Below are 23,882 nucleotides of genomic sequence, written 5' to 3' on the forward strand. Positions count from 1 at the left end.
TTGCTAACGCTTAAGTTCAGATTATTTATTTTCGAGAATTTATACCGCGGCTCAGCCGATGATATTTTTCGGCACTGTATTATTATTATTATTATTTGTTTTGAACACATATACACATATACACAGGTATTAGGAAAGGGAAAGCGAGGGGCAGGCTGGCAACTGCCACCGGAAGGGGCACAACGCCTGCCTACTCTTCGGAAGGGAGGTGACAGCAACACAGAAATAGAGGATAGGAAGGAGGGGAGGAAAACGTAAAGAGGAAAGGAGTATCCACGTGTCCATTCCATGCGCGTTCGCTCGCGTGCCTCTGTTTTCGTGAGTGCATGACTTCGTGCACGTCACTAAACGTTTCGCAGCACAAAGAGTTGAAGAGCAACAGAAACATTTGCTCTAAGCCTACCGCCGCGAATTCCCGAGGGAAGATAACAAATAACGAACATGTGTTTGGACACCTCTGACTACGTCGGACAGGTCATGGCCCGCAATATTTACTGCTTTCTCCAATCCGTGTGTTCTATTTTGTCGTTTCAATGGAGACGTAGCTTGCTCCTAAATTGTTTGTCGTGCGCGTGCGCATGTGTTGGGTGTCTCGCTAGCGGAATGCCGTATATATGGCCAACTATACACTGGCAGAATGCCGAGCAACCTCATCAATCCGTTTGTCCAGCTACGTTGTGGTGAATACCGTGTTGGTTCATGTCACGTCGCATTCATCAGTGGGGTAAGTGTGTGGTTAGTATTTTGTCGTTTGAGCTAAGATATGAACATGTGCAGCTTAGTGTCCGCGAGCTTTCATTCAGGCCACACCTTCCAGCGAGAAGCTAAATACGTGCTTCCGAGGACGCAATGCAAGCAATTATCGAGTCCAATAATTACTTGCAAGCACAGCATTTTGCATTGCCTCTTAAGGGAACACCATTCTCCTGGCGTCAACAGCAATATTTGCGGAGTAACTGCATGCAAAATAAAGGCTTTGGTAACAGACTAAAAAGATAAGCCTTTATAAGCTGCCGTGCGTAGGTGTTCGGTAGTTAGAAAAAAGAGTAACACACACCAATCTCCACAAGCACGACCTTTCAGGAGCACTTTCAGTTTCAGAATTCCCGTATGGTTAACATTCTTCAGTCGTCTGTCTGAACTCTTCTTGCGTAATCTAATTCGACTGTGAAGACCCACCTGTCGCTCATAGGTACTCTACAGAAATGATATGAATTGCGAGCCCACGATAACTCTCAACCTCCTTACTGTTAGCAATATTATCAATCAGATTACCAATATCTCCACCTTCTTACGTGAGCAATACTGTTACTGTTCGACACTGTTAGGAATGTGTCGCACCGTTTTCAGTTGCTCCACGAGTGCGTGCCACCGATTAGATTCCTAGATTAACGCTGGGCGTTAATCGCTGGGCGCTATCTCCGGGATGGCATCAGCGCATTACTTGCATGCGATATAGTGCGCTGGTATTGGACTGATGGTGAATCCCATCAAACTTTTCCTGCCAAGTTATTTAATCTGTAAGCTGGTCATGACAATCTTTTTATTTTTATTTTTTGACAGCGACAACACTTGTGGGTTCTCTCTTGGTCGTATTCATGCGTGCTGGTCTCCGTCCCTGGAATGTCATTTTATTTTGATAGGAAATTCTCAAGAGTGGAAAATTTTCATGGCGCCACGAGGACTCAATTTACAATCAGCAAATTGGCAGGCTGGGATACTGCCTGTTAGCCAGTCTGCCCATGGTACTGCAGGCGAGTTTACTGATCCTACAGGACGCTGATGATCACGTCAGCAGCTGCCATGGGTGCATCGGCACACTCTTACGATTGCCTAACCTCCAAGAGCCGATTTTTTACGACCCAGATTTTAATGACACATTGAAACCGCTCATGCTCGATAGTGTTTATACTTGCAACGGTTACTTCAAAAAGCGCGTAGAAAATGTGCAAGCGGAATTTTTTTTTTTTATATGAGCGCTCTCCAGAATAATGGGAGTCCAAACGCCAGCAACAACGAAAAATGAGAGCGACGTACATAGCCTGCCTGGCAAACTAAAGAAAAAACATGTAACGAAGGCTTGACTACGCGGGAGTGTAACTTTCAATAACCATCCGCACTTGAACGTTTCACCTCTGTCAAAAACAAATGGATGTTGTAATAATTTGCTGCATATGTAGCTGTTGCAAATCCTAGTCTCCCTTTAGCCCGTGAGCGCGTTACTATGGCCTCCAGGGACGCAGTACAGCACGCGCCATCTAACTTCGGAGGTAATAGCTCCACTATTCTGCTTACAGTGGAAGGTTTATCTCAACATTGCAAGTAATGGAAAAGCAACTTATAACAGAAAAATATTCATTGCATTTCAATAATCATAGAGTGCCCAGGAACCGCGCTCCCTAATGGAAGGTCACATGATAGGGCGTCCTACATTTTGTCATGGTTATGCGGCGTTAGGGTGCCAAAGGTGATTTTTGATAATTTGTTGTGAAGAATTAAGAATACCGATTGTCGTTTAATGAGGACAATAGTGGTCGTTTCAGTCGATACGAGACACCATATTTCCTTCAGAGGAATTATCTCGACTCATGGTCTGAATGGTTGTCTATGTCTTTACCATCTGTGTGCTAGATAGAGCTGACGTTAGCGTCTTCGTGCTCTAGCCTGTCGCCTGTACAGTTGCAGAGGGAATCCTGAATGGTTTCCTTCTGTATATAATCAGAATGGTCGAGTGCATCTGCTGATCCTTGTGGTTACTGGATGGCGCTGACGTCTTGTTTTATTCAAGGATAACCTGGGGCCCAATACGTGGGTAGCTAAAATACAAGCTTGGCGAAAAACAAATAAAAACTACAGGAGAGGGAGAATTCAGCACGTAAGACGGAGAAAAGCCGACTCTGTGCTCTTCACCGCCGGGAGCCACAACTTCCGCAAATTACAGATAGGAGATTGCTCGCTTGCCCCAACTGCGAATATTCACTCCAACAAACAGCGCACAAAGCAGTCTAATGCTAAGTGCTCATTTCATTTCGCCAGCTGTCGCAACACCCCTTCTCGTTGCGGCTGAAACAATTTTTTTTTCTCTAAGATTCAAAAGGTGGAGATGTAACCGCGGTTCTTACTGTGTAGCAGTCAGAGCCCTGCACGTTTTGTTCGTGAGCCTCTGTGGAACGTGATTTGGTAGGATCTGCATCAGATCTAACATAGTTTAATTTTAAAGCAAGAACTTCATATGTTTAAACAGCTAAATTATCAGGTTATACAGCCACAAATTTTAGAACCGCCGCAACGGCGTTGCTGAAGATGGTTTCGGATCGCCTTTGTCGACGAAAGCCACAGCGAGTCTCTCTCTCTCTGTCCCTCTATCTCATCGTGATGCGTCGTATGCGTCTTTTCGTATTCCCGGTTCAACGAACCTTTGCCTGCACTGATTCCCCAAGTGCATGCGAACTGCATAATATAACATTAGCATTGTCGGCGGACTTCAACCACTTTGTAGTTCTGGCGCAGCATGGCCTGAGCTGCTTTAGCGCCGTTAAACCATATTTACCGAATCGCTTGTGCAGGTATCTGTCTAACGAAGAGCATCGGCCGATCCTGAAGGCCATGCAGCCCAACATAGTGTTTGTAAGCGCTAGGTGTCACGAGAGAAGGACGCGAGAAACAGGTGTGCGGCGCAGGTGCCATATGCTTTAGTGTCACGGAAGAAGCATGCGTGACATCGTGGACGGCAATAAAAAAAAAATATCGTGGCCAAATGGTCGAAACACAGGGCTGCCGTGCTCAATGACACAGGTTCAACTCCGCTACCTGTCACGCATTTCTTTATAGCATGACAGGCCCAAATCACTCACTTTGGAGGTGCCTGATGGAAAACACGCAAGTGTGTTCAGTGAACGCGTGACAGTGTTCATAACATCGCATTTTCGTAAAAGAATTAAGGAAATGGAAACGTCGGTCTCGTAAAGGAATGTGACCGAACTGGCGCCGCGCACCTGTCGAGACTTCATCGCTTTGCAAGCCTTCAGTCGCAGAATCCGAGAGTTTTCGTTGCTAAATTTCGGCCTAGTTCTTTTATTTTAACTCCATTCTGCGCTTATTATCGGCCCTTACTCGCCGAAGTAGCTCCGTGGCTGTGGCGTTGTGCTGCTGAGTACGAATTTGTGAGCTCGATCCTCTCTGCTTCAGACTCATTCCGATCGTATGGAGAGCAAAATAAATAAATATGTAAATAAATAAATGCTCTGGAAGCATGTGTTGGGTGTGCGTCAAAGAGCCACAGGTGGTCAAAATTATTCTTCAGGAACTATGGATTATGACACAGTCAACTTTAAATCACGGCATTGGTACATAAATAACTCAAATTACTTCTTATTGGCCCATAGGACCCAGGGTTCGCGTTAACAAACTTCCGAGCCTGATGAAAATTCATTGATGCACATACTCTGGTCTTCACATTCCGTATTTTCTCTGCCTGTCCAATCGCAATACTCCGGCTGTCTTTTACTATTCGCCAGAGCATACGAATGGTTCGTCGATTATAGGTGAAGCACAAATCCGCAGCGAAGTAACTACGTGCCCTGTTACCTCTGCATTGATACTGCGACGTAATAACAAATATTGGGCTGTTATCGCACGCTACCCATGATTGTCGCTATCGGTAAATATTATCCTATAATAACTAACAGCCTGTTCTCACTCATCATGAACTTGCTTCTAACAGTGCAACATTGTCCTTTCAATTTATCACAACGCCTTTCTTTTTGACTTCAGTCTGTTGTGTTTGGTATGTACCCGTCACTGGCTTTTTTATCAATTGCGAGTATCATGTATGTCGCCGTTTGGTTGGGGCCACAACGCATGGCTCTATCCAGTGTGTACAGTCGCGGACAGAATAATATGGACCAAGGGATCTCCGAAAACGTTCAATTCCCGAGCAGCCTGTAGCAGTAACCAGTAAAACTGCCCACGACAACGTTGTTAGCATACTCTAGTCGAGGTCCAAAATGCAAATACCAGGTTGCGTTGTGAGGTTGCGGAGATATTCAACTTTTTCTTAGATTTCATGGCCCGTAATATTCTCTCCGCGACTGTACATGCACATCCATTGTGTGCTTTCTCCATATCTATCATCATCAGCCTGGTTACGCCCACTGCAGGGCAAAGGCCTCTCCCATATTTCTCCAACAACCCCGGTCATGTACTAATTGTGGCCATGCCGTCCCCGCAAATTTCTTAATCTCATCCGCCCACCTAACTTTCTGCCGTCCCCTGCTACGCTTCCCTTCCCTTGGAATCCAGTCCGTAACCCTTAATGACCATCGGTTATCTTCTCTCCTCATTACATGTCCTGCCCATGCCCATTTCTTTTTCTTGATTTCAACTAAGATGTCATTAACTCGCGTTTGTTCCCTCACCCAATCTGCTCTTTTCTTATCCCTTAACGTTACACCTATCATTCTTCTTTCCATAGCTCGTTGCGTCGTCCTCAATTTGAGTGGAACCCTTTTCGTAAGCCTCCAGGTTTCTGCCCCGTAGGTGAGTACTGGTAAGACACAGCTATTATACACTTTTCTCTTGAGGGATAATGGCAACCTGCTGTTCATGATCTGAGAATGCCTGCCAAACGCACCCCAGCCCATTCTTATTCTTCTGATTATTTCTGTCTCATGATCCGGATCCGCAGTCACTACCTGCCCTAAGTAGATGTATTCCCTTACGACCTCCAGTGCCTCACTGCCTATTGTAAACTGCTGTTCTCTTCCAAGACTGTTAAACATTACTTTAGTTTTCTGCAGATTAATTTTTAGACCCACTCTTCTGCTTTGCCTCTCCAGGTCAGTGAGCATGCATTGCAGTTGGTCCCCTGAGTTACTAAGCAAGGCAATATCGTCAGCGAATCGCAAGTTACTAAGGTATTCTCCATTAACTTTTATCCCCATTTCTTCCCAATCCAGGTCTCTGAATACCTCCTGTAAACACGCTGTGAATAGCATTGGAGAGATCGTATCTCCCTGCCTGACTCTTTTCTTTATTGGGATTTTATTGCTTTCTTTATGGAGGACTACGGTGGCTGTGGAGCCGCTATAGATATTTTTCAGTATTTTTACATATGACTCGTCTACACCCTGATTCCGTAATGCCTCCATGACTGCTGAGGTTTCGACAGAATCAAATGCTTTCTCGTAATCAATGAAAGCTATATATAAGGGTTGGTTATATTCCGCACATTTCTCTATCACCTGATTAATAATATTTGGGGTTTTACGTGCCAAAACCACTTTCTGATTATGAGGCACGCCGTAGTGGAGGACTCCGGAAATTTTGGCCACCTGGGGTTCTTTAACGTGCACCTAAATCTAAGCACACGGGTGTTTTCGCATTTCGCCCCCATCGAAATGCGGCCGCCGTGGCCGGGATTCGATCCCGCGACCTCGTGCTCAGCAGCCCAACACCATAGCCACTGAGCAACCACGGCGGGTGTCTATCACCTGATTAATAGTGTGAAGATGATCTATTGTTGAGTAGCCTTTACGGAATCCTGCCTGGTCCTTTGCTTGACTGAAGTCTAAGGTGTTCCTGATTCTATTTGCGATTACCTTAGTATATAGTTTGTAGGCAACGGACAGTAAGCTGATCAGTCTATAATTTTTCAAGTCTTTGGCGTCCCCTTTCTTATGGATTAGGATTATGTTAGCGTTTTTCCAAGATTCCGGTACGCTCGACGTTATGAGGCATTGCATATACAGGGTGGCCAGTTTCTCTAGAACAATCTGCCCACCATCCTTCAGTAAATCTGCTGTTACCTGATCCTCCCCAGCTGCCTTGCCCCTTTGCATATCTCCCAAGGCTTTCTTTACTTCTTCCGGCGTTACCTGTGGGATTTCGAATTCCTCTAGACTATTTTCTCTTTCATTATTGTCGTGGGTGGCACTGGTACTGTATAAATCTCTATAGAACTCCTCAGCCACTTGTACTATCTCATCCATATTAGTAATGATATTGCCGGCTTTGTCTCTTAACGCATACATCTGATTCTTGCCAATTCCTAGTTTCTTCTTCACTGTTTTTAGGCTTCCTCCTTTCCTGAGAGCATGTTCAATTCTATCCATATTATACTTCCTTATGTCAGCTGTCTTACGCTTGTTGATTAACTTCGAAAGTTCTGCCAGTTCTATTCTAGCTGTAGGGTTAGAGGCTTTCATACATTGGCGTTTCTTGATGAGATCTTTCGTCTCCTGCGATAGTTTACTGGTATCCTGCCTAACGGAGTTACCACCGACTTCCATTGCACACTCCTTAATGATGTCCACAAGATTGTCGTTCATTGCTTCAACACTGAGGTCTTCTTCCTGAGTTAAAGCCGAATACCTGTTCTGAAGCTTGATCTGGAATTCCTCTATTTTCCCTCTTACCGTTAACTCATTGATCGGCTTCTTATGTACCAGTTTCTTCCATTCTCTTCTCAGGTCTAGGCTAATTCGAGTTCTTACCATCCTGTGGTCACTGCAGCGCACCTTGCCGAGCACATCCACATCTTGTATGATGCCAGGGTTAGCGCAGAGTATGAAGTCTATTTCATTTCTAGTCTCGCCGTTCGGGCCCCTCCACGTCCACTTTCGGCTATCCCGCTTGCGGAAGAAGGTATTCATTATCCTCATATTATTCTGTTCCGCAAACTCTACTAATAACTCCCCCCTGATATTCCTAGTGCCTATGCCATATTCCCCCACTGCCTTGTATATATAACTGCCTATAGGAGGTATATATAACCTCCTATATGAACAACACAATCAAACCCCGGCCCTCAGTCCCCAGCAGCTGCGAAGCAACTGACCACGGCGGCGGTCACACCTGCGACGCTGCAGAGGGTGCTAAGAATCACTGTCTCCGGACAGGCCGCCATTGGAATATGAAACTGGTAACGTTTAACGCTAGAACGTTATCTAGTAAGGCGAGTCTAGCAGTGCTATTGGATGAATTAGAGGGCAGTAAATGGGATATAATAGGGCTCAGTGAAGTTAGGAGGCCAAAAGAAGCATATAAAGTGCTAAAAAGCGGGCACGTCCTGTGCTACCGGGGCTTAGCAGAGAGAAGGGAACTAGGTGTCGGATTCCTGATTAATAAGAGTATAGCTGGTAACATACAGGAATTCTATAGCATTAACGAGAGGGTGGCAGGTCTTGTTGTGAAGCTTAACAAGAGGTACAAAATGAAGATTGTACAGGTCTACGCCCCTACATCCAGTCATGATGACCAGGAAGTCTAAAGCTTCTATGAAGACGTGGAATCGGCGATGGGTAGAGTGCAAACTAAATATACTATACTAATGGGTGACTTTAATGCCAAGGTAGGCAAAAAAAGCCATATCTATATTTTACATTTAACCCCGCCTTTCTTTTCAGTTTCTACGAGGCTAACGTAATACTGCTTAACCCGCTGTGATTGACGAAGACAGTTTTGACGTCATCCAGGGTGTCACCAGGGCGCCTAATTCTGATGCGGCGCTGAACCACTGCGTTGTGTCCGGCACATTCCAGACAGCACGAAGCGTTATTTTTAAAGTAGGATTTGTATTTTGGTGAGAGCTTGTCGCTGCCGTGTCTACACTCGAGCCAGTGGGCCATCAACATGGCTGTACAGTCAAACCCCGCTACAACGAACGCCGCTTCAACGAAATTACCGGTACAATGAATAATTCTCGGTTCCCCGTAAGCTGCCCAAAGGAGTCAATGCATAAATATCCTCACCACAACGAACACCGTTTCTTACGCCGTTCCGCTTCAACGAAATCTGACGAAGTAATTCCAGGCTCGACATTTAGTTTGCCGTGCATAGAAATGCGTCTACAAAGTTATCATCGCGTGTTGGCACCTCAATTAACTGCCGCTGATTACCTAGCATGGAGGCCGCCATTGCCGCCATTGCTCGACGGCGATGAGACTGCCCTACCTTTGGGAACGTGGCTTGAAACTTTTTAGCCGCAGATAATCCAAAGCGGAAGCTCAGTCGTCTCGTCAGTCCATGCTGCCTCTCGGCGCCATCGGTGCGTAGTTAGCGCTACTAGTTCAATTGACAGTTCGTGTTGTACACATGTAGCGGTATTCGATGTGCTCAGAGAAGCCGTTCTGTTTTAGCGTGCTTTTCGACATGGTTGAGCCATGTCGAAATGTGTTATCCTTGGAGGATAAAGCTTGGATCCTGGCCGAAGTCGCAAGTGAGCAGAAGAAAGGTGACGTTGCGGAAAAGTTTGGGATTTCTCCCAGTTCGCTGTCCACCATATTCAAGTCCAAAGAGGCAATTGCGCAAGCTCTTGCATCGGGCACATCGGCCAAGCAGAAGAAGCTGACGCCGTCGGCGCACGAAGACATCGGCAAGGTTATGTAAATGTGGTTTGTCGAGACGAGGGCCAAAAACATACCCATCAGTGGAAGCGCCGTGCAGCAGGAGACCCCGAATTACGGTTGCCTGCTGGGAATCGACGATTCTAGGACAAGCACAGGCTGCCTCAGCAGATTCAAGGCCTGCCATGACATTGTCGGCAAGACGCTTTCTGGGGAGTCGGCATCGGCAGACACAGGCAGCGCATAGACTATGCCATGTGTGACATTTACAACGCTAACGAGGCAGGCCTGTTTTATGAGATGCTGCCGTCGAAGCCGTTGAAATGAAAAGTCAGCGTTGCCATGGAGGGAAACACAGTAAGAAGCGCGTGATCGTGTCGCTGTGCGCCAACGCGGGCGGGTCCGACAAGCGCCCGCCTCTAGTTATTGGGAAGAGTGCAAGGCCCCGTTGCTTGAAAGGTAATAGGAGCCTTCCCGTAAAATACGTCGCCAACAGCAGCTCTTGGATGACGCGGGCCATTTTCTCCGAGTGGGTCGCGTCATTTGATTGCGGCATTAGGACGCAGGGCCGGCGGGTCTGCTTGTTGCTGGACAATTGCTCCGCCCATCATATTCCGGATGCGGAGCTCACAAATGTGGAGCTAAAGTAGTTTCCGCTGAACTGCACTTCGATAATACAGCCACTTGACCAAGGTGTCGTTAGAAGTCTGAAATGCGCCTACTGCCAGCGAGTGATGTAGCGTCTCCTATTGAACGTGGAGAGCGGTCGCGACATGCAGGTAGACCTCTACATGGCGCTGCAGGGGATGGCTGCTGCCTGGGCTGCAACTGGGCGGCCAGTTATCGCGAACTGCTTCACGCACGCGGGCTTCAAGCTCGGAAACCCTGACACCGACTCCGCTGAGGATCCCGCTGATTGCACTGGAGCAGTGCATCCGCCGGCAGGCGCAATTGCGTCCTGGGTGGCCCTTCAAGGTGTTGGAAGTGTGCCATCCGTTGTCGAGCTGGTCGACTTCATCGACGCTGACATTAGTGTGATCGCCCATGAGGAAGTGAGCGATGAGGACATTATAAAAGTGTCCGCGATGACGGGGGGCAGTCGGATGACGACGAAGTGCCAGACCTGCATCCACCGGCTACATTTCGCGTACTGGATGCGTTCGATGTCGTCCGAAACCGCCTGGCTATGCTTGATGACGACGTCGCGATGCAGCTACTCACCGAATGTGAAAATCGTGTCATGATGCTTCTGGGAAGAAAAGGGAAGTAGTCGACACTGGTCGACTTTTGGAAATAAAAGTTTGTGGCTTACCAGTTCAAGTATGCCATATTTTTGTGAATTTCACAACAATTCTTTTCGCGTGCGCCGTCAATTTCGTTGTAGCGGTACTCGACTGTAATAGTTCGGCTACCGTGGTGCAGTAATATATGGAGCAAGTCAGAACAGAATACTGTAGGTGAGTCCACTCTTAGAAAACATCAATTGCCACTATCTTAGCAAGTCTCAAGCAAGCCCTTTGTGCATCGATGGACAAAAGTGAAGCCGCAAATTTTGCGCGTAGACGTATCTGTGGTTGTCTTGTGTTGACACGACAGTTTACTGCAATTTGAATCCTGCAAAAAGGCTATGCGAGTTTTCAAATGCAGCTATACATATATGTATGCATATAAATATATATATATATATATATATATACATATATATATATATATATATATATATATATATATATATATATATATATATATATATATATATATATATATATATATATATATATATATATATATATATATATATATTCTATTTTATACAGTAGTATAATTCGTTGGTTTTCGAGAAATTCATCACACAAGCATTATTTTTACTCTCAATGAATCGAAGTGCTCTCGAGATGAGAAGGTCATAATATCAACTGCGTCGGGATGCGTGTAGAAGCGAACCCGCTGTGTCTGTATTTCTTTTACCTTGTCGTTCTTCCCGATGGTTGCTTTCCAAAAGCCGCCATGTGCTGTCCCACCACAGTACGGCCTGCAGTTGGACTACAGGCTGTGCAGCTGCAATACGTTAGTGTATTTGCTGCTTTCGCTGGAACGCGCAAACTTGGCAAGGTTTACCGGGGCAGGTAACATTTCTGCAACGCTATAGTAGACCTATCCCGTGCCAGACGCCTGCCATGTTGTTCGCGCTATACCTAACAGATGCTGCACCTTTGGACAATAAACTTACCAAAGTCACGCCCATAGTCATGCTGACTGGAGCTCAAAGTCCACAAAAAGCAGAATTGCCGGTTTGTGTGAATGTGAGTGAGCCTAATTTACCAGACTAATGAGTCATATCACCAACCTATGTTCATCTCCCGCACTTTTCCACGTATATACCTGAAATTCCATAACTCCTGTTCTGCTACGCAGATGTAGTCGCGTTGCAATCGCCCATAGGAAGTTGCTGCCCCTTCCATACTGCATTTCGGCCTTCTCTTAGGGACGTATATTCGAGCGGACCTGGGACTTGAGGCGTTCTTCGCAATGCACAATAAAATCGCTCGTTCTGGCAAGAGTCGTGGCAGAAGCAATCTGCTTTATCGCGTATCGGCATTCCGGCACTAGCCACGCGACGACGAAACGTTGAACAATGACACAAACAATTGTGCCTTGGTTTAGCGATGACGCATGGGGAAACTACAGCAGCTTGTTGTCACTCTAGAGATTACGGAACCTAGAGGGGCGGTTTCAAATCACCACTCAATACGTGGGTATTGCAGAGGGCTCTGTTTCAGCATATGGCCGTGTGTATGTATACGTGTGTGTTTGCATATTTTGGGGACGTCAGGTTCAACTTAAAAGGGTGCCAACAAACTGCATTTATGCAATCATAAACATCGTTTTGGGGTCCGTATTTTCAATTTAGACGTGTTTCTTCAACATGGCGATGTGTTTCTCTGTTACAATTGCAAGAACAATTAAATATGATGTTTTAAATGCCGAAACCACGGTACGATATTGAAGCACACTGTAGTGTGTGTGTGGGGGGGTATCACGTCTAATTTTTACCACATTGTCCACCGTGAGGTCCAAACTTACAACCTGCGAGACTGGCCCGAGCGGCCAGTCTCGTGGCATTTTCGCGTGAATTTGTCGGCTTCCTTCACGCTCGCAAAAACACTTTTATGTAGTCCGTATTTAGCAAGAGAAAGCTGCATCGGGAGTTGCAACGCATGCTGGGCATGCGTTGTCGACGCACCAATGCCACCCTCATCTTTTGAGCGGAGAGGCGTCAGGAGTTTTCGCGTCATAGAGATTTTCAATCTTTTATGGGTTGCTGACTTGTATAGTTAGACTGCAATGAAATGAAGCCAAACTTTACTTTCCACGTTAGCCGCTGTGTACGACAGCGGGGTTTATTCATTTACGCAGGCTTAGTTTTGGGACAACAGTGCAATAACGTCCGGCTACACAGTGAGCCCACATCTGATTTTGAAGCAGTCGGACGCCATGTGGGGTGCTATTTATTATTTCCCGTTTACGTTTCATTCCAAAGTGATAGTGGCTGAGGAGTTGGTAAAAATGTATCATGGCCATACATGCTCCCACCGCGAAAAAGTATATCATGCAGTGGCGCAGGGACTGATATCACCGACCATATTCGCATCTGATACGACCACAGTAATGTGAGACTAAAACAGAAAGGCCAATTCATAATGAATAAAAAAATTGTGGTGCTAAAGGAAGGCACCACAAAATCATTTCCTTAAAGGTCTTTTTAAAGGAACTCTTTACTACGAAAGGAATCAGTTATGTTCAAAAGCGTTACGTTTTGGGCGAGTTGGTTGTACATTGTTCTTATTAGACTTTTGTCCCTTCGTTGTTCGACGTCCTGTCTTTGTGCTCGCAAACGTCAAATAAGAATGAGGGACTCTAAGCTTATTTGGAGTACAAGTGAGAGCGTGCTTGAAAGCTTCCATTCAATGATTTGTGTGTGAGCATGGGGTGTAGTGGAATTTCGGGGGTCGCCCATGTAGTTGAGTAGATTCCTAACTAAATTACCAAGTTGGGATAAAATAGCAATTTGCCGCTGAATGTGAGGCTTTTGCAAGCAAACATGGCTAGAATAAAGAGCGGACACTTTTATAACACTTAGCTTTCAGTATTACAGTATCCAGAAAGAACCATAAGGTAGGTAATATCGTAAATAGCCCTTAAACGTGCATTTTCGTAACGACAGCTATCTATTAACAATTGTGAATGTGGTTGTTCCTAGACCAGATGATGGTATTCTATGGGCACCTGGTGCATTCATGAGCTCTTCTATATCGTCAGACAGGAAGAACCGAAGCATATTTTTAACCCTTACTGATATGCTTTGCTTCTTCCTGTCCGACAATACAGCAGAACCTCAGACTCTTTCTTCAGCAGAACCTCAAACTCCAACTTCTGTGTTTGCCGCAAGATGGCTCTGCGTGCGCGCCAAGCGCAGAAGAAATGTAGCGGAAACGTACTTCGCTACGCATTTAACTGCGACTTCTGTAATATACATGCTCATAATTACCGATCTACACCGCAGCATAAATTTCTACGGCACGTTTCTAAGGCAACACCGCATTCACTAGAGGCGTTTTTATTCCGCTTTGAAGAATCGAACTCATGGCTGAACTTAGTGGACTCTGCAAGGATGTGTGCTAGAGTGCCATCTGATCGTGTGCAAAACGGGCATGAAGTGTCATGCTCTTTCCCAACACGCACGCTAGCGACCCCGCTTGCGTGCGTCGCACGATCGTTTGCTGCCTTCGGCTGAGTTGCGGGTGCGGACGGGGAGCCCTACATCTGCCGCCTCTGTACATTTGGGTGATGTCTTTGTAATTTGTCATGGAGTGCGGTAGCTCTGACTCGTCCTCGGCCCCGATCGACAGTTCTCGGGCATAGTGGTCGGCGAGTGCGTTGCCTTCCACTTGCGAGTGAGCCGGGACCCACACGATCTCAACAACCCGTCCCGGTGATTTGCGTTTGGTGAGGATCGCTATTGCCGCGGGAGAGATGTTCTCCTTGCGGTAGCTTGCGTAGGCGGTCTGGGAGTCTGTGACCACGGTCCTCACTCCCGGTCGTGCAAGTGCGAAGGTCACGGCCACTTCTGCTTCGGCTGTATTCGTCGTCCGTATCGATGCGCGTGTGACCAATTTATCGGTGGTGTTGACGACCGCCGTGGCACTGGTGCCGTGCTTGGGAAGCGACGCGTCCGCGTAGAGAACCTCGGGGTCCTCTTCCAACCGTCGAGCCAGTCCCTTGGCCCGCGCATAGCGTCTCTCGTCGTTCCTCCTAGGCTACATGCTCCGGGGGAGGGGCTTGGTCTTGATAATATCTCTCCACGTTGTGGGGAGCGGTTCCGTTGTCGGTGGCCGTTCAATTTGTCATCCTATATTGAGTAGGACGGCCCGGCCGTGCTTTGTCCGGCTCAGCCTTACTCTCTGGTGGGATAAGTGTGCTTCCACCAGCTCTTCCACCGTGTTGTGGGCACCCATGTCCAGCAGCTTCTGCGTTGACGAGTAGACTGGGATGCCCATGGCGAGCTTGACTGCTTTCCTTGTCGTCGTGTTCAGCGTGTCGCGTTTCACCTGCATAAGCTGGAGGTACGGGGCGGAGTACGCTACGCGTGACACGATGAATGCCTGCACCAGGCGCAGTGCGTCTTCTTCTTTGATCCCTCTGTTCCGGATGGTGACTTGTTATCTCTAATGGCGCCCATTCACCACTGACGCACGTTTCGCCTCTAGACGCAACATCCCTGTTAGGTCAATATGCCACTTAGATACAGGCTTGTAATTAACTTTTTTTCTGCTGATGGCATCCGGTGGAGCTTTGTACGGAGACGACTGCTGCTCACCTGGTGCCACAACTTTGGACGAATGCACAAAAATCCCGGAACGAGCATTTATATAGAGCGAAATAAACATTTCATCATTTCAGAAGACGTCTTGCGTTTACTTTGTGAAATTTCACGTGGCACACATTCGGTGGAGGCTTCTAAAGATCGTTCTGAAGGATGTTTACTAAATAATAAAACGATTCCGCGCGAAGGCCACCACTGGTTCAGCAGTAGAAGCGAAAAAAAAAATAAATGCCGCGCCGATCATCAGAGCTGGCGTGGCGTGTACCAGCTGGCGTTCAAAACGCGCGCGCCCGAAACCGAAACCGGAAGATGCTAATCCCACCAGCTTAGTGCGCTACAGTCAATTCGGCTGCTGGGCTCTATGGGAGACTCTAAAAAAGAGAAAAAAACGTGTAGTACAGTCGTCACAAAGACAAACCAAGGAATCGTATCTTCTTTTCCGATAGTGATACCGAAGGCTTGCTTACGCACTTTTGCTCTAATTTTGCTATCTCGTAGGCCTCTACAGTCTCCCTCGTCATCCTGCTATGAGCCTTATACAGAACGGAAGTGCTTTCAAACATGGGCTTGCAGGAACAATCTCGGCAGTGAATACCCAAGTGTCCCGAGATTACCTTAGTGAGGTCACTAAGGTAATGTTGTCTTTGTGACGATTGTAGTATATGTTTTTTTTCTTTTTTTCCCTTGCCTTGCACACGTGTCCGGTTCAACGAAATGTACCACTCAATGTTCTTTTTCGCTGTCACGTTTGTTTCCGCTCGCACGGTATATGATGCGTGCGAAAATAAAATCTATAGTCGAAAGCGAAGCGCCGTGTCTGTGTATCTGTTTCTTTCTTCATCCTCGTCCAGTCGCGCTTATACACTCTACCATGGATTCTAACCAACTAGCCCGCCAACGTGTTTTAACGAAATTGAACCATTATTACCAGCAGAAACGTTCTGATGTTCGCCAAGCTGCTCTGATCATTCTGTTCAGTAAACTTAGCTGCATGATTGCCCATTTCCTATCCAGTTTTTTTTTTCTTATTGTTGGCAGCTCCGACGTGGAACCTTCATACGACGTAAAAGAATTGCCTACGTATCTTACATTAGCGTGTTCAGCATTAGCACTAAGAACATCCCAATATCCCTGCAAAAAAGTTCCTGCCTAATGGCAATATAGTGTCGTTTCAGAGTTTTTGAGATTTGCCTTTCCACACGCTATGCCTCTTGTACGGCATGCGTAAGGCTTCGTTGGTCAATAGCAATTGATATAAGTATATTTTCTGCCCATAGTGATTGGACGTGCCAGATGTACGGCAATAACCCTTCGCAATGGCACAGGCACCAAAAAAGGTAGGTTACGAGTCCATTTTTCCTTCGGTAATTCGGTTTGTTAGAAAAGCAGTTCTCATTCTTTTCAGCTCCAATGAAGTAGCCCACAACTTGAGCGGTTTATTTTATCCCAATTTAGCGACGTAGCTTAGTACACTCAATCGGCTGCATTATACTTTTATAACACGAAGAATCACTTGAGGCAGGATGGGACATTCAGGTACTACATGCCTTAAACGGAGAAATCGAATTGTCGGACACTGTAAGCGAGGAGGAAAGAAATTCGTTTTCGATGGCTTGCAATTCGCATGCAATATAAGGGGACGTACGACATCATCATTGACCAGTTTACCCTGCGCACTTAAAAGTGAAATGATTACATACTCGGCTCCAGCACCTCATCGTCTCTCCCGTAGTTCAAAAGAAAGCTTTTGAACAAAACCTCGGAATGCGTTTGTGGGTTCCACGGGCATCGCCCGCTGCTTTGTAATTGTTGTGCGCTGCCAGCTCTTTTCTCAAGCACTGAGGCTTGTAGAAAAGAGCCCTGACTCTTTTCGTATAACAGGCCTCCTGAAAACCATTACCTTTCCAAGGTGTTTAAAACAGAAACGGGGCTAATGGATGCTCAATCAGATGTCAAATGAGAAACCCCTATCCGCTACGGGAGTACAGTATGCGTCTCCTGTCGTGAGTGATTGTTTGGATCAAATCGGAATCGTTGACAAATGCAGTGTCAATGACATCCCGTTTGTCGTCCCCCTTGGTTTCTTAACATCCTAGTTATATAAATTCAGATACCGAACATTGTATGCAAATTCAACCTACCCATAATGAACGCCAAATCTTCAACATCTTCACATATTTACATTAGTTACCACTGCGAACGTCAATGGGTAATTCTAAGCGATTCTCAGACATCAAACTTTTTCGGAGTGAGTGATTTTATTACACGCTACAAGCAAGCTGACATAACATAAATAGAAAAACTTCATGATAAAGTATGGCTACAATGGGTCCCAAATGCTTTGGTGCGCAGGGGGCATATAATAAAAAGTGAGACACACCAAAAAAAAATTCCAGCTACTCTTTTATAGAGACAGTTTTCGAAGCCGCAATTTATTTCTTTCCTCACTGTAAACTTTTAATTTGCGCTTGTTTATCAAACTCGCGAATACTACGGAAATCCAACTTTTGCAATGAAGCAACAAGTTTCCCTACCGAATATTCCGCACTGCGTGACCGCACGAGTGCCAGAGGACAGCCGAGTGCCCCGTCAACCCTGTGAAGTTAGAATACAAACCGATGCTTGGCTATCGAACGCATACAAGCAGCAGATTGCAACTTCAGCACCCTAATATCAGCCCTCTTTTGTAAGGATGAAATCTACACGCAAAATATGCACACAAGCACGGGGGCGAGGAGTGCCTCGATGCATTGCTTGAGCGTACGTTAATATCGCGCGTCGCTCATTCTTCCGAATTAGGGCATGCCACAGCGCCCCTTCTCCTTTCGCTACTGCTGAAGCTTAGTCGAGAACACACAGAAACATTGCCTTTCAACTAACGCAGCTGTCAGACGATTACATATGTATGGGCCTGAATATATTTTATTATGTTTCTTATTTAATACATATCAGATGTAAGTATATTGTTTAGCCCCGATGGTTCATGACAAATAGAGGATAATAATTGGTAATGATAAATATAAGCACCGTTCTTTTACTTTCTGTTACTCTTCAAACTGCCACTTGTGTTAGCCGGCCGGTTTCGCCTTTTTTTTTTACTTTCCAGAGGAGATTTTGTTTTTAGCTTAGCTCGCAGAAACTTTCGCTATGTTCCGTTCTGGCATTTAGCACAATGTAATTTCAATGGCTGTTCGCTATCCCCTGTGTCTGACACGCTCTGCTGCTTGTAGACTTGAACATTGTTATCGAATTTGTAATCGACGTTTGGACGGAAGTATTTCTACCTCAAAGCGTAATGCGTACGGTGTCGTTATCTTTCCCATTCATATACACGTAACACGGCGACAGGCGTCCATCTCCGTGTCTCCAAGCGCTTCATCACCCACTAGACGGACCTCTTCTTTAGGGTGACGATAGCGCGGGACTGTAACAAAAGTTTCTAGCCGAAACAATGCCATGCCTACAGACAATGAAGCCAACAAACGTCAAGGGGAAAATAACCTGTTGTTTTGCTGTACAGAATAATCGAGCACACAAGATGAATCAGTTCAAAATAAAGTTCATATTCTTAATAAAACATCACCTAAAGCCCGAACATTCTTTTTCCGACTATTAGGAGCAGGAATCGCAACTACGCTGCACATGTGCAATGCTTGGCTAATCGGTCTACTACGACGGCTCGGTCTCCTTCCACTTTCTGTGCGATTGTGTAACATGTACGTATGGGTATGTGCTGGAGATATGAGACCACGTCACTCCAAGCCATGCTGACAGATGTAGAGCATCAACGAAAGCTCAGGCGTCAAGTAGTGTTTGACTAATGACCAATGCAGAAAGGAACGCTTCTCGCGTCATGAAACAAAGGAAACGTTCAGATCAAATCAAAATTTATTCATATTCACTTGATACATGAGTTTCCATGTCCTGTCCAACCTAAGCACAGTGTGCTTGTTGGTTGTTCAGGCAGCACGGTGAATCACCGAATGTGTACCAAAAAACAAACACAATGAATTAGGGCGCACTTGCACATACTATGCATAATATACAGAACGATGTACACATAATGAGTAATTGTGAATACAATTCGAGCGGAAATTAAGATAAGCAAATAAATAAATAAAGGACATCATAACAGCTTGTAATGAGCGATATCATAACAATTCACAAAAAGTGTAAAGAGCAAATAAAAAAAGCCACCTTCCACATGCAAGAGGCCATCAGTAACTTATTCGCAAAGTTGAGCACCATTTCCCCATTGATTTAGTCATTTTTTCGTTTAGGTTTGAATTTCGCAAACGCTTCGCCAAGTTGAATAAATATCTGCGGGACGTGATATCCTCTTATCGGTTTCCCATAATGTGTGAAGCATCTTGGCTTACTGTACGTTTCTTTCGTTCTTAATGCGACGTTTTTCTCTGCAGGTACCTTGAAAAGCTTTGGATAATAATGACGTGGGGGCATTGTAATAACATCGTTCACGCATTTCCAGTATTCCTAGCCTATTGTATTGTTATTCCTTGTCGACCTGCTGCAGTGTAGTTACACACGCTATTCAGATTACTATTCTTTTAATTATGCAATTTATGGCTCCCTTCTTGCGATCACAACAGGTTCCATACAATGTAATACCCTAGGTTATAATAGGTTTACCCAGTGCCATGTATATAATGCGCCTCAAGTACATCGAAGCTTTACCTGTGCTACATCATCGCAGACATAGCTTTAATCCGGTTACATATATACTGCATATGATCATTTCATGTTATACGTTCATCAAATGTTATTCCGATTGTACTGAAGGCACTGGGCAGTGGGCATGGTGCTAGTGAATGAGGAGAAGACGACGAGGAGTGCTTGCTTACCCGTTTCGATATAGCACCGACCTGTTTTAAGCCTACCGCAGCAACCTAGAGCTAGTGCTGCTAGGCGAACACCCCCGTTGCATTTGGTGGAGGTGCGATACTTGGTGGAGGTGGGATGCTTTATCCCCATGTTCTATTGATATTACATAACATGTGCACGGATCAGAATGTGAGCCATGTAAAAAGAGCGACTTATTTAGGACCATTCGTTCGTGCATACTTTTACAAGAGATAAGTTTTGTTTTTTGCCGATTTACCTATATTGAATTTTGTGTCAACCAGTCTACAACCCTGCATATATCCTGTTGCAACGATTTGCACCCAAGATCAATATGATTGAATTCTAGTGCTAATGCTGTGTCATCTGCATATTGGAAGACTCTGGATCTTAACTTCAGAAAGCCTAGTTCGGAGACACAGATACAGATCACCTGCACGCATCTTACCAATACGTGGCGGTTTGAAGGTCTTCACTCTACCTATTATATTCCATAGCTCTGCTTCTGTTATCTCAGTAAGGTACGCAGTCTGTGGGTTTGAAAGTATCGGCTTATATTCGAGACGAGATTGAACCCTGAGCAATGCGCAGTTTATCTGTTGCGTGAATGAAAATTTCGTTAAGCAGTTCACACAACTACTGTGTTTCTTCCTTCGAAGTTTTTCTGTCGATGACTTCAATCATAGCCTGTTTCGCTCATCTCATCAACCGTTTCTCAATTTCCATGCCACTGTTTCATCATTCCTGCTCAGTGCAAACAGCTTGGATTGGTGTCTTCTTTTAACCTGTCGTGTTTTGGCTGTTTCAAGACTTCGCGATATGCGAAATTCCTAACGGCGGTATTTTCAATGTCCTTTCTACAGTTATGCATACCTTTATTCTTTAAGTAGCACAACTCCATGATATCCTGCGTTATCCAATTGTTGCGTGTTTTATTTCCTTAATTTTGATGGCTTTGGCCGACGTCACGTATATGAGGTGCAAGTTTTATAGAAATTTATTATATGGCCTCTTGTGATCCAAAGCATTCCAGTTTGTCTTCTGAATAGCTTTGTCTAAATTCCTGTTGTCTGAAATGTTCCCGATTCTAGGTATGAGGCTCCCATTGTCTTCGTGTTTGCATACTTCTTTCACGGTTACTAGTACTGCGAGCATCAATTTAACGACTCCTGATGAACAGTGTTCGTTTCTTATGCGGATGGTTATATGGTCGATGCACGATGTAGTTATCTTGGAACCTAAACATTCCTCTATTGTAGGGGTGTTAATATGGTTAACTAAAACAATCCCAACCAATAAGTCTATGTAGTCTAACTACCCTCTTTGAGCCTTGCATTATATCTATAGTTAGATCTTTAGCTAAAATTAGGTGCTTCTCTTTCATATACATTTTAGGAGTGAAGTGTGTTTTTCGAGGGACAAAGTAATGTTCTTGATGGGGGGTCTGTATATTGCACATGGAGTATAAGTTGCATCCATCTTGCATCTTGATGTAACCGCCATTTCTGCGTTCTCTATGGATACGTGAATTCCACACAGCAACAAGCTATCGCTCCTAAACACGATCGCTCCTTCTCCTTTTCTGTTTTCCTTGCACCAAGCGTAACGAGAGCACTCAGCAAAGCTGTAATTGTTTTGTCTAGTTGGATCTAGATTAACCTCTGGTAAATCGATTACGTCTTTCTTTCGGCCGAATGTTTACATAAGCACATAAATGGAGCCCTATAAGGTAAAACTATTCCAATATGTTTTTATTACAATTTTCTGACGTCAAATTTGCGTAGCCTCCGACGCCAGCACCCGGCGGTGCCCAGCAAGGTTGTCTGAAGAGACGAATCAAGCGCTCTCCTCGTTTATGGGAGTTAACTTTCTTCCTGCTTTAGAAACGAATAACATTGCCTACAGTGAGCGGCTTGTCTTATCTAATTGGCTCACAAGGTACGAGGGGCACGCTCAAGTGTACAGGAATTCGATGGGGCTGAGCCAGTGCACTTAAAATCGATAACCGGATGGAGAGGGTGGCGCCGGTGTCTGCAATTGGTCCGCTTTCGCTTACTTGGCTTGAGGCGGCTGGTCGAAAATCGCGGCGGCATGCAACGGAAGGCTAAGAATGCCGCTAAAACGGATTCTCAGCAAAGAAGAGTTCGCAGAGCGAGGTTGTAAACGTGCCGAAAGTGCTTGAAAATGCTACACAGTCACGCAAAAAGGTTTATTCTATGCAAAGTAAATCCTTGCTCTCCGACAAGTGCGAATAGCCAGTGCTATCTGTATTCTGTATAATTGTATATAGTCTGTTTGTATAGTTGCTCTCTGTATTCAGTAGTATGCTTTGGAGTGCCACAATATCAATTTTCGCATCCGATTGGTATATTAAGTTGGAAAAAGTCCTAAATGAACCACCGACCCGGGACGCTGTATGGGCTGTTAGCGCCGATTTCGATCGTCGTTTCTTGTTCTTCACGCAAGGTATATGCAACGTTTTCTTAGTTCAGTGGTGCATTTGAATCGACACATCTGGCTAGTCATATATCGCCATCAGCGAAGCGTAGGCTAGTCCTGGCAGCCTTCGGCGACAGCTCATATACCTGTGTTTATGACGCGTCACATCGGCGCTCATTCGTTCTGGTGTTGACTCCGTAGAAACGAAAAAATGGTTTATTTATTTAAACACCGATGCGAAAGCTGCAATATAGTGATTTATCCTTGTTAGACTTGTTGATTCTTGAGCCCAGACGCTTCGATAGCGTGTAGACGGACTTTCCGTATACGCTAGGTCTAAGCTTTGGTGGGGACCGATCTCGGCGCGGGTAGCTGACGAAAGCTAAACTGCCAGTATTTCAGCCTCATAACCGTTTTTAGAGCGCAGCTCTTTGGCGTCCGTTCCTGGGTTTCGCGTCGTCGTCGTCGTCGTCGTCGGCGTTGTCGGCGTTGTCGTCGGCCTCGTAACCAGCTCGCCGACGAATCTGCTGCTCCGCCGCCGCGCATGCGCGCTGTCGGCTCTCCGGGCGAGGGAGGATGATGGAAGGGAGGAGGAGAGACTGTGGAGGAGGGCTGGCTACACAAATGGCTCTTTGGCGTCCGTTCCTGGGTTTCGCGTCGTAGCTCGCCGACGAATCTGCTCCGCCGCCGCGCATGCGCGCTGTCGGCTCTCCGGGCGAGGGAGGATGATGGAAGGGAGGAGGAGAGACTGTGGAGGAGGGCTGGCTACACAAATGGCTCTTTGGCGTCCGTTCCTGGGTTTCGCGTCGTCGTCGGCGTTATCGTCGGCCTCATAACCAGCTCCGCCCCCCTTTCATCCCCCCAGCGCTAGCAGCGACTGACTGATACCGCTTTCGTGAGTCCGCTACCGCACTCACGAAAGACGTCGTGCACTTCCTGCAACTCGCATTAACCGTCCATCGATCCACACCGATGTTAGTAGTGGGGGACTTTAATGTTGACATAAAGACAAACAGCAATTTCCTAACACTTATGCCGGAGAACATCCCGTTCCTCTCGCTCGTAACGCGTCCCACGGCTGTGACAACCTCGCGAGGCACTTGTATAGATCTCGTCTTTGAGAATCAAGCATTGGTGTACCAAGTCAAACATATATCAGTCTATTTCTCCGACCACAAAGCTTCCTTCATGACTGTCAAGAACTGTTAGTGGAGTCTTTGTTAAAGGAATACGTGTGAAAAATAAAAAAAAATTCTGTGATAGCGCATACATGTGTTGCTCGATTTGTTTGCCTCAATCTATCGAGAAGGTGAAACAGCTTATTTGCTGCGCTCAAATTACGCATTAGGAAGTAA

The 23,882-nt window shown here is 45.7% G+C and overlaps 1 protein-coding gene across 4 annotated transcripts in view; it reads left to right on the plus strand.

The window, feature by feature from the left end:
- The first annotated feature begins 622 nt into the window (after positions 1-622).
- LOC135904311 (monocarboxylate transporter 13-like) overlaps positions 623-23,882 on the plus strand; it is a 119,469-nt gene continuing 96,209 nt past the window's right edge. Inside the window, exons 1-2 of one of the 4 annotated variants that reach the window (XM_070532864.1) lie at positions 650-724; positions 5,474-5,548. Coding sequence is in view for 2 of the 4 variants with exons in the window: in XM_065434933.1 (XP_065291005.1) it covers positions 638-724 (87 nt within the window). In the remaining 2 variants the exon portion in view is untranslated. Of the gene's footprint in view, positions 725-5,473; positions 5,549-16,505; positions 16,566-23,882 lie in introns of all 4 variants that reach the window. The other 3 variants (XM_065434936.1, XM_065434934.1, XM_065434933.1) reach the window with 3 other exon arrangements.

The sequence above is a fragment of the Dermacentor albipictus genome, chromosome 2 (genome assembly GCF_038994185.2).
Source record: "Dermacentor albipictus isolate Rhodes 1998 colony chromosome 2, USDA_Dalb.pri_finalv2, whole genome shotgun sequence".
Lineage (NCBI taxonomy): Eukaryota > Metazoa > Arthropoda > Arachnida > Ixodida > Ixodidae > Dermacentor > Dermacentor albipictus.